The sequence below is a fragment of the Phaseolus vulgaris genome, chromosome 6, assembly GCF_051622355.1.
Source record: "Phaseolus vulgaris cultivar YP4 chromosome 6, ASM5162235v1, whole genome shotgun sequence".
Taxonomy (NCBI): Eukaryota; Viridiplantae; Streptophyta; class Magnoliopsida; order Fabales; family Fabaceae; genus Phaseolus; species Phaseolus vulgaris.
The window spans coordinates 1400582-1411795 of NC_143503.1; the positions used below are offsets into that span (position 1 = coordinate 1400582).

The following is an 11214-nucleotide window of genomic DNA, read 5'->3' on the forward strand; positions in this document are numbered from 1 at the left end:
GGGGTTTCACTCCCAATCCCCAGCGCCTGGCTAAGCTGCGATCTCCGCTCTCGGATCTTGGATCATTTCTCACAGCACTGTGGGCAACATCCACCAGAACGACCTCGAAGTATTTGTAGGTGGAGTCCTCATTTACCCAGTGAGCTTGGCGGGGAAGAGGACGACGTTTCGCTCCTAGTTCCCAGCGCCTGGCTAAGCTGTGATCTCCGCTCTCGGTTGATCTTCGAACCTGCATCAAAGAGGATGAGCGTGTCAGAGACACCACAGAGCGAAACACACGCAGTGGAAAGTAACAAAGGCGGAAGTTACTAGGGCAAGGGTTCGTACATATATACTTCTGTAGGGTTCCGGCGTTGAACTCCAAACTGATCAAGGTGGCGGAGTCAAAGCCTCCTGCCTCAGCGAGGATCCGGCAAACCACCTGGTCATTTGGGGCCAGTTTCTTGAAGGGTTTGGATTTGAGGGCCCTCGTCTCCCTTACCCAGTACAGTGGAAACCCGTCTAAGGCGGAGGGAACGAGGTCAGAGCGACAAATCTTGAAAAACTTGCCTTTCCACCCAGTGAATGAGTTCTGAAAGGGGGTCAGGAGAACCCTGCCAGGGACGTTGCTGAGGGTTACCCAGAGATTGTTCCTCTATCTCTTCACCTCAAAGAAGTGAAAAAAGATATCAACGGAGGGGGCGCAACCCAGAAACCCGAAAAGAACGTCAAAGGCCTTGACAAAAGCCCAGCTGTTGGGGTATAACTGGGCCGGAGCAGCATTAATCTCCGTAAGCACTTCTTTCTCAAAACTGGAGAAAGGTAGGCGTACGCCGACGGTCTTGAAGACCACTTGATAGAAATAAAAGAAGGGGACCCCGCCGTTGGCCCGCTCGTCCCCGCATACTGGCTCCCCTAGAGTGCAAGGAAGCACAACAATGTTGTCGTCGTGCCTCCTCGCGAAGGCACAATGGTCATAGGAGCATGAGTCCCCTTTGTGCTCCCTTATGGCCCTGGTAGAAAGCAGGCACGAGCACTCGTCCAGAAGCTCGCTCGAGGCCCAGGTGTACAGGTCCTTGGGACTAACTCTGTGAGGGGAAGCACGGGAAGACATGTCTAAGTGAAATCTGGGAGGTTTGAAGGTGAATGGTACGCTGGTAACGCAAGGGTAAAGTGCTAGTGGGAACAATCGCTAGAAGAACTCGTTGTGATAAGAAGAGAGGATGCAGAGAGGTTATAAAGAGAGCGGGAACGTTGAAGACAGTTGCGAGAGTTTGAAGAAATAAATGTTGCGGTTAGAGCGCCAAACGATGAAAATGGGGTACCGTGCGATAGGTCCACGTGGCAGAAGATGGGGGAATGTTCCTGACACCGCTGGTTCACGCTCAGAAAACGTCGTATCAATAGAATGCTTGAGGGTACGGTGCGCCGTCAAAGAGAAGGGCAGGAGCGCAGGAGATGTCAGAGTAGGTGGCGGTGCATCCCGTCAGCCGTACGGGAGGTGCCACGTGGATAACACGTGGATTCCGGATTTCGAATAAGACCAAGATCAAAGTCAAGGTAAAAGTCAACCTAAGGCGTCGCCAAGGGAGAAGGCGTCGCCAAGAGAAGGCACCGCCAAGAGAGAAGGCATCGCCAAGGCTAGCAGATTCACCTCCCCGATACCCACAGGTAGGAAAGACTGTGGAGGGAGATGAAATCGAAGGAGTAGAAGCCAGTCCTTAGGGGTCTCGCCTCCCCGATACCCACAGGTAGGAAAGACTGTGGAAGGAGACGAGATTGCTAAAACGCCAATGGGCTGCTGACAGGGTCGTTCCCCGATACCCGTGGGAAGGAAAGACCACGGAGGGAACGACCCCCGCCGGAGGACTCGGCGTTTTGAGATACTTTGGGATGATACGCCGCCGCAGCAGGCGCCTCTTTAGGCGTAGGCGCTAGGTACCAAGGGTTAGATCTTTTAATGTTTGAGATGCCCCATGAACGATGCGGTTCGGATAAGTAAGCCGCTCCATGGGCGTGGGCGTCGACGAGAGATCTCAGCACAAGGACGTCCGACGCAGCGGAAGAACAGATAGAAGACAGGCGAAACAATCAAAACAAAATGGAGGTAAAATCATTCAAACGGAATTCGATAGATCCAAGGTATCAAAATTGTTGTGCAAAATTTACAGTTATGCCGAAGTGCAAACAATTCAGAGAGTTACAAGTTTATCAAAGGGAAGACGCAGCGTAAAATGTAAAGAAGAAAGGTGGCAGTCGAGGGCAGCGTTTCAGTTGTCGAGGTCAAGGGGGACAACCTTCCCGTCGACGATGTGATGGGTAAAATCACAACTCGAGACGTCGATCCCAGGGTTCACACAGGCGGCCTAAGCCAGAGCCTCCTGGAACCCCTCCTCGAAGGTGGCCGCCATGTCATCAACAAGAGCCTTTTGGATGAACGCTTGAGGTGCGAAGAGAGAATGCAGAGGAAACTTCAGAGAAGAGGAACAGTGAAGGGAATACAGAGGGTGTGAATGAAACAGTGCGGGAGCGCGGGGTTTTGAGTAACTTGAATGTTACGCTGGCAACCCAAGAGTCGCTGTTTGGGAACCGTTTGATCGAGCCACGTGTCGCAGGACGCTCGCTGGGAGCGCAAGAGGCTCTTAGGGCTGGCCGTGTGATGAACCACGTGGCAAGTGATTAAGCGCGCTCTTAAAAGGGACGTCAAGTCAGCAATAAAAGAGTGCCCCAATGATGCAGAGAGTGCCACATCACTTGCTAGAGTTTGTCACGTCAGCAAGAATGGCACGTCACCAGGGTGCCACGTGGATGGCGTGGGCGTGGCCTTAGTCTTTTCGCTGAAAACAAGTTCTCAGCTTAAGACTGGGGGGCTTGTGTAGCGTCCCGTGCCCCGGGCGTTGACAAAGTCAAAGAAAGTCAAAGTCAACATGAGGCGTCGCCAAGAAGGAAGGGCGTCGCCAAGAAGAAAAGGTGTCGCCAAGGCGTCGCCAAGAGAATGGGCGTCGCCAAGAGAGAAGGGCGTCGCCAAGAGAAGAGGCGTCGCCAAGAGAATACGCGTCGCCAAGAGAAGGCGCTGCCAAGAAAGGCTTCGCCAAAGGAAAGGGGCATAAGACCAAGGCAGCCACGGTATTACCCCCCGATACCCATGGGTAGGAAAGACCATGGAGGGGGCGGCTCTGTGGGAAAGCCTCAAATCCTGATGACCAGGGGACAGTGATGAAGAAAAGAGAAAGGTGGCTTGAAGGCCATAAAGAAAGGTGGCTTAAAGGCCATAGAGAAAGGTGGCTTAAAGGCCATAGAGAAAGGTGGCTTAAAGGCCATAGAGATAGCGCTTGTACAGAGCAACCTGACTTGTGAAGTACCCTGCCGCCTCAGAGACGCCCTTGGGATAGATACGACCCGAGAGAAGGGTCATGCCTGGGGGCAGCCAGGTGCAGGGTGCGAGAAGACGGTAGATACGCTCTCACAGTGAGTGACTAGAGACTTGGGGGCATGAGTTGGCACCCAAAAAGTCACCCCTTGCGCAGTTGCACTCCCAGATAGGAGGTCTCAGGCGAGGAAACACCCTCAGACCGGGTAATGGTGCTGAGAGACCCTCCACGTGTACAGTAGCCAAGTTAGAATAGTAACGCCACCTTGACAGGTGCAAGGTAATTAAAGTGAGTTAAAGTGAGTTAATACGTTTTAATGCGTTTTCCGTTTCGAGCATTTAAAGCACTATAACTGCTCCTGAGCGTTTCGGACATCTTAAATGCGCTGAGCGTTTTATAATAAATGCGCTTTAAGGTGCTTTGAATGCGGGGGTAGCTTAAATAGCGCTTCGAATGTTGGAAAAGGGGTTCGAACTTTTGGCAATTGTCCGAAAAACACTCTAGTTGCTTGCTCGAGCCTCGAGGTTGCTCACGAGGGACTAGGGAATACTTTTGCCAGAGGGAGAATATACACGAGATAGAGATAGAGAGAGTTTTTTAGCACCTTCAGAGTACCATACGCGGTGCTCAGATACGGAGGTGCCCAGTTTTGGTGTTTCTTGCAGGCTGACTTGAGCGTCAGAGTGCAAACGGCCGCTAGGGCGCCCCTTTGTCCTCTTTTTGCAGGAATCCACAGGTAACCAGTGGGAAGGAGTCCCTAGTTGACGGGCAGGGTTGTGCGCGAAGACGACCCAGGTCAACCGGACGGAACATAAACCAACCAAGTGGTCAAAAGCATTTAATAAAGGAGCCAAGTTAGTTAGGATCATTTAAAACATATTAAGACCGCTTAACAGAATTCTGTTAAGGTTTTCAGGGAAACAATCGGTAGTTTTGTCGAAACAATCAATTGTTTTGGTCTGACAGCAAATTCAACCAAGTTTTTCAAAAACAACTAAGGTAAAACAACGTGTTGTTTTGAAAAACAACCTGTTGAATTTTTGACAGCTTTTTATAAAACACATATCTTCAAAAGGTTAAAGATTCAAATGAACTTGGATCATCTTAAGAAGTGAATTAACAAGTTTCAAACAACTAGAAAACACACACACACCCAACAACAAGGTCTTCAAGCTTTCCTCTTGGATTTGGAGACATCAAAGCATCTTGTTCAACAATCTTTCCCTATTTGATGAAGACAAATCCCTGGTTTGTTTGTGTTGTTATTTTTGAACTTGAAAGGTCCTGCAAAATAGAATTTGTACATATACAAAGCAAGTATACCAGTAGGATACCAAGGCACACAAAACCAGTTTTTTGCATAAGTCTTTGTACCGTCCAGGTCTCGGTTGACCTTTGACCGTTGACCAAAGTAGACATGGGACCCCCGAAGGAGGGGCCCACATTGGAGGTTCAGTTGGTAAGGAAAGAGTCTCGTTAGGCTCACATGAAAGAGGACTGAGGAGGTGTCGGCTTGGAGGAGGGGCGAGGCGTCCTCGGCCTTCGGCACCCGAAGAGGAAGATGAGTCAGAAAGGTGGCTTGAAGGCCACATCCCAGCTATCAGTGTAGAGAAGCCCAGATCGCCAAGACCATGCATGAAGGTGTACGGAAGCGGCAGTACGCCCCACCGCTAGAGAACCACTGGAACTGATACGACTTGGTAGGGTCTCGTTCTAGCGGGGATCGACATGCATGGGACGTACGAGGGCAGTATACGCTCAGCCTGGATGAACCCTCTGATATTGGACGTATGAGTTGACGCCTGAGGGATCATCCTACGCCAGTTGCACTTCAAGAAGGGAGACTTACACTTTGGGATTTCCCTAAGTTGGGTTACAGCGTTGTAAGGCCTCCCACACAGAGTTACGCTTAAGTCAGAAGGAGACACGTGGCAGAAGCATTGAAAAGGTGTAAAAGCTCTCGTTGTCAGCAGGTTAAGGTACGTTTTAGTCATTTGGACGTTTTTACATAGTTTGAGTCATTTTATGCTTACACACTGTACGCACGAGTGACTTGGGAACGAGAGAGAATTCAGTTACAATTCAGTTACGCACCTTTTGAACATGGTGTCTGCAGTGTTCTGATATGGAGGTAAACGATGTTTTCTGCCAGTACTGACTTGAGCGTCAGAGTGCAAACGGCCGCGAGGGCGCCCTTTGTTCTCTTTGTTTCAGGTATTCACGGCGGCGAAGGGTGAAGATTTGGATCAAAGACGAAGGAGTCCTTGATACGCAACCCTTAGCTACGCACGAAGAACAATCTGGTCAACCGGCAGGAACAGTTGGCGCCCATCGTGGGGCCTGATCTAAAACAGCAGTCCCGCCGCAAGAAGTTTGAGTTTCAGTAGCGACAGCGAAGTTCGCGGAGTTTTTCAAAGATTCACCGAAAATCTTCAGGTTTCGTTCGGTTCCACCGAAGAAAGTTCCAAGACTCGTAGTAATAGTTCAAGAATCTCCAAGAAACCGTGAAGAATGAGGACTACTAGGCAGAGTTCAACAACGCGCACAGAGAGTGATGGCATGACCTTGCAGCAGGTCATGGAGGTGATGCAAGGCCTTCAAGAGGCGATGGCGGCATCGAAAGCAGAGCAAGAACGCATCCAGCTGGATCTTGTGGCGTCGCAGGCGAGAAACGAAGAGCTGTTCCGCGCGAACTAAGAGTTGCGCCGCGGGTTGCGCAACCACCATAGGAATCATGAAACAGAGGATCGTGAGTGTTTCACACCACCTAGGGAGTTTCCTATGCCTTTCTCGCAGTCTATCATGGAGGCAGTGATTCCACCCATGTTCGTGGGTCCGAAGGTCACGTTCACGGGGATGGAAGATCCAGAGGCGCACCTCACTGCGTTCCACACGCAGATGATGCTTGTCGGTGGTTCTGACACCGTGAGGTGCAAGTTATTCATGAGCACGCTGACAGGAATGGTAATGGACTGGTTCATTAGCTTTCCAGATGGTCAGGTGACCTCCTTCATGCAGCTTTCACAGCTATTCAGGGAACAGTATATTGCGAACCGGGCTCCCCCGCCGGTGTCGTATGAAATCTTCGACGTGAAGCCGTATCAAGGGGAGACGTTGAAAGAATACATCAACCGTTTTGGGGCGCAAGTGGTGAGGGTTGGCACCACGGAAGAGCCAATGATCATATATGCATTCAGGAAGGGGATCTGCCCTGGGCCATTATGCGAGTCGATCATCAGGAATTGCCCAAAACTTTCACAGAGATAAGGCGTCACGCGGTGGAGCACATCGCGACGGAAGGTGAGGTGTGCAAGAAACGTGCAAGTGTTGCACCCGCACGCCCTAGAGCAAAGTCGCTTGCGTAGCCCGCAAGGGTGAATGAAGCTGCGACAGGGAGGAGGGGCCAAGAGAGGAAGCACCCCTATGAGGCGAGGAAGCCCTAGGCGAGGGGGCGCTCAGGGGAGAACCGACCGGTTAGGCACAACTTCGTGGTGGAGCTGAAGGACCTCATTGTAGTGCCTAACATCACAAATAGGCTGAGGGTCCCTACGACGACAGATAAGGTGCTGGGACCGCACAAGGACGCGTGGTGTGAGTTCCATTAGGCGTTTGGGCATCAGATGACCATTTGCTTGGCTCTGGGCCATTAGTTGGACGAGCTGGTGAAGAGCGGGTTCTTCAATGACTATCTGGAGGGGTCATCCGCAGCCGCGGCATTGGTGGTACCAGTAGAAGATTAGGCCCATGAGATGCCTATCCATGGGGAGGTTCACACCATTTTTGGTGGTTTTTCAGCAGAGGATGCACTGCCTCTCAGCGCAAGACGTACGTGCGGTCAGTGAATTCGGTGGCTGAGCAGGGGGAGGACGACTTGCTAGACATCGACCTTGCTTCATGAAGGCTGATCTCCATGATAACGACCCCATGGTGATTTTAGTCGTAACTGTAGGGAGGAAGGTGCACCGCGTGTTCATGGACCAGGGCAGCTCCGTGGATGTAATGTTCTGGTCCACGTTCAACAAGCTGCAACTTTCCCTTGATCTGTTGAGGCCATATACAAGGTGATTGTATGACTTCGCAGGGGACCAATTGGAGGTGTACGACTATCTAGAGTTGAGGACGACTTTCACGGATGGTACGACGTCGCGCACTGAGAACATAAGGTATCTAGTTGTGAACGCCAATTCGGCGTACAACATTTTGCTGGGGAGGCCAGCTCTGAACAGACTGAGGGGGTGTCGTCTACACGGCACATGAAGCTGAAGCTGCCCGATCTCAGTGGCAGAGTGATCGTGATCAAGGTCGATCAGCAGGAAGCAAAAAAGTGCTATGAAAATAGCATGAAAACAAAGAGAGGCGTGTTTATGGTGGTGGAACGCCCACCCAGCGCGGATACACCCATGAAGGTAGAACCCGTGGAGGATATGCCCATTGCGGCAGTGCAGACGGGGGAGGCGCCCGCGGAGACGGTACCTGTGGAGGAGACGCCCATCGAGGAAATGCCCACGGAGGAGGCGGTACCCATGGAGGAGACGCCCGTGGGGGCATTGCCCATGGGGGAAGCGCCTGCTGAGGCGACACCTGGAAGGGAGGGTCGCGAAGGCGTGTCTCGCGTAGAGAACGCTCGGGATAGGCGGCCCGAGCCGGTCGATAACGTGGTAGAGAGGCAAATTGGTGGTAAGACTTTTAAACTGGGACGATTGCTGAGTCAGGAAGAGTAGGACCAGGTGGCGGCAGTAATCTCACATCACCTGGACGCCTTTGCATGATCCGCCTAGGATATGGCCGGCATCGACCCAGATTTTTTATGACACCATCTCAACATGTACCCCAAGGTTCGCCTTGTGCGATAGAGGAGGAGGAAGTTCAACGAGAAAAGGTGCCTCATCGTGCAGGAAGAGACCAGGAAGCTGTTAAGCGCTGGCCACATCAGGGAGATCTAGTACCCTGAGTGGCTGGCCAACGTGGAGGATGTGAGTGGACTTCACTGACCTGAATAAGGCGTGCCCCAAGGATTCGTATCCCCTGCCCAGCATCGACGCGTTGGTGGACAACGCCTCGGGCTGCAAGATGTTGAGTTTTCAGGATGCGTTTTCGGGGTACAACCAAATCAAGATGCATCCCCGCGACGAGTGCGAAACGGCGTTCATGACCAAGAAGTGCTGTTATTGCTACAAGGTGATGCCGTTTGGGTTGAAGAATGCAGGCGCCACCTATCAAAAGTTGATGGATAGGGTCCTAGCACCCATGCTGGGTAGGAATGTGCAGGCCTATGTAGACGACATGGTGGTGACCTCCCAAGAGAGGGGCGACACACAACTGATCTAGAAGAGTTGTTCGCCACAATAGCTAAATACCGCTTCAAGCTAAACCCTAAGAAGTGTGTCTTTTGGGTTGAGGCGGGTAAGTTTTTGGGTTTTCTGCTCACTGAGCGGGGAATAGAGGCGAACCCCGACAAGTGCGCGACGATTCTGGCAATGAGAAGTCCCGCCTCGGTGAAGGAGGTACAACAGTTGACAGGGCAGATGGCCGCTCTGTCCAGGTTCGTGTCTGCTGGAGGAGACAAGGGGCACCCTTACTTCCAGTGCTTAAAAAGAAATAGTAGGTTCGTGTGGACCGAGGAGTGCGAGGTGGCATTCCTCAAGCTCAAGGAGTATTTGGCGGCTCCTCCCATGCTTTGTAAACCACAAACAGGCGTGCCCCTCCGGTTATACTTTGCGGTGACCGAGTGGGCGATCAGTGTTGTGCTGGTTCAGGAGCAGGACCAGACCCAGAAACCTATATACTTCGTGAGTAAGGTCTTGCAAGGGTCGGAGGCGAGGTATCAGTCTTTAGAGAAGGCGGCTCTGCGGTGGTGTTCTTGGCCAGGAGGCTTCGTCACTACTTCTAAAGCTTTACGGTGGTAGTAATGACGGACCTCCCCATCCAGAAGGTGTTACAAAAGCCAGATGTCGCAGGGAGGATGGTCTGCTGGGCGGTGGAGCTATCTGAGTTTGATATTCTGTATGAGCCCAGGGGGTCCATCAAGGGACAAGTGTACGCAGACTTCTTGGCGGAGCTCTCGCCAGGAAGCACGCAACAAGAGGAAGAGGTTGGCTCCCAATGGGTGCTCTCGGTGGATGGGTCCTCAAATCAGCAAGGGAGTGGAGCCGGCGTGGTCCTGGAGGGGCCAAACGGTTTGCTGAACGAGCAGGCCTTGAGGTTTGCGTTCAAAGCAAGTAATAATCAAGCAGAGTACGAGGCCCTAATAGCTTGGATGCTTTTAGCCAAGGAGATGGATGCGCGGAGCTTGCTGGTGAAGAGTGATTCAAAGCTGGTCATGGGGCAGGTGACCGGGGAGTACGAAGCCAAGGATCCGCAAATGGCTGCATATTTGATATATGTCCAAGTGCTGAAAGGGGCGTTCGTGGCCTTCGAGTTGGTCCACGTCCCAAGCGAGCAGAATGCCCGTGCTGACCTGCTCGCCAAGCTGGCCAGCTCAGGCAAGGGGGGAAGGCAGAGGACGGTCATCCAGGAGATTCTTAAAACGCTGTGAACGTTTGTGGCGGATAACAGGGTGGACGTCCTTCAGATCAATGAGTTTAAGGGAAGGCCGAGGAGTCATCGGTCCTTGATTCAGGACATGGCGAGGGCCCCCGGTATAAGTGTTTACCCTGCTTCGCACCCCATGCAGTTGTGCGTCTGGAAGAAGGGGACACGTGGATGACGCCCTATAGGCGCTACATCGCGGATGGGATCCTCCCAGCAGAGCCCGGAGAGGGCAAGAAGATAAAGAGAAATTCCGCGAGGTACACCCTCGTGGATGGAGCACTGTTCAGACACGGGTTCACGCACCCGATCTTGACATGCGTGAGTGGAGATGAGTGCACGAGGATAATGTCTGAGCTCCATGAAGGAATTTGCGGAAGCCACGTAGGAGGAAGGTCTTTGGCCAACAGTGAGGGAGGACTGCGTAAGGTACGCCTTGTGGTGCAAGCAGTGCCAACTGCATGCTGAATGGCACAAGGCGCCCCCAAAAGAGTTGAGGTCAATTTACAGCCCATGGCCTTTCCACACATGGGGAATTGACATTTTGGGACCCTTCCCATTAGCAATAAGGCAGATGAAGTACTAGATAGTTGCTATTGAGTACTTCACAAAGTGGATAGAAGGAGAGCTGGTGGGGCAGATCACTACACACAAGGTACAACACTTTGTCTGGAAGACCATTGTGTGCCGCTTCGGTGTACCGAGGCCCCTTGTCTCGGATAATGGAACTCAGTTTGCCAGCCTGCAGCTGGGTAAGTTGTGTACAGAGGTAGGCATCAAGCAAGTGTTCACATATGTCGAACACCCCCAGACGAACGGACAGGTGGAGTCCGCCAACATAATTTTGCTGAGGGGGTTGAAGAGGAGGCTCGAGAAAGCCAAAGGAACTTGGGCGGAGGAGGTGCCCAGGATAGTATGGGCTTATCACACCACGCCCCAAACTTCCACCGTGGAGACGCCGTTCAACCTAGTATATGGATCGGACACCATGATCCCAGTAGAGATCCACGAGAGCTCACCGCATTTCTAGAGTTTCGTGGCTGAAGAGTCCAATGAGGAGATGAGGGTGAATTTAGACTGTACCGACCAGGTCATCGGGTGTGATGACGTGGACAAGAGAAAGGTAGGCGGTCAAGAGGTCGACGCAGTCGCAGTATGTAGAAGCAATGTTCTGCAGTATGAGTAATCGGTTATCGTCGAGATATGTGACCGCTAAGATGGACATCGCCTGAGCAAGAAGTCGCCCAAGAGAAGGACATCGCTTGAGCAAGAAGTCGCCCAAGAGAAGGACATCGCCTGAGCGAGAAGTCGCCTAAGAAAGACATCGCCTAAGCCA

At 52.1% G+C, this 11214-nt stretch overlaps 1 protein-coding gene across 1 annotated transcript; it reads left to right on the forward strand.

The window, feature by feature from the left end:
• Nucleotides 1–9258: 9258 nt before the first annotated feature.
• Nucleotides 9259–10056, forward strand: LOC150026250 (uncharacterized). The gene is made up of 2 exons (XM_090303334.1): nt 9259–9767; nt 9906–10056. Exons 1-2 carry the CDS (start codon nt 9259–9261, stop codon nt 10054–10056), a joined length of 660 nt encoding a protein of 219 aa, XP_090159460.1.
• Nucleotides 10057–11214: the final 1158 nt, after the last annotated feature.

Coding starts and splice junctions, on each gene's coding strand:
- LOC150026250 (XM_090303334.1), top strand. CDS start 9,259: ATGACGGACCTCCCCATCCAGAAGGTGTTACAAAAGCCAGATGTCGCA. Junction 9,768..9,905: donor GGGGCGTTCGTGGCCTTCGA/GTTGGTCCACGT, acceptor GGCGGATAACAG/GGTGGACGTCCTTCAGATCA.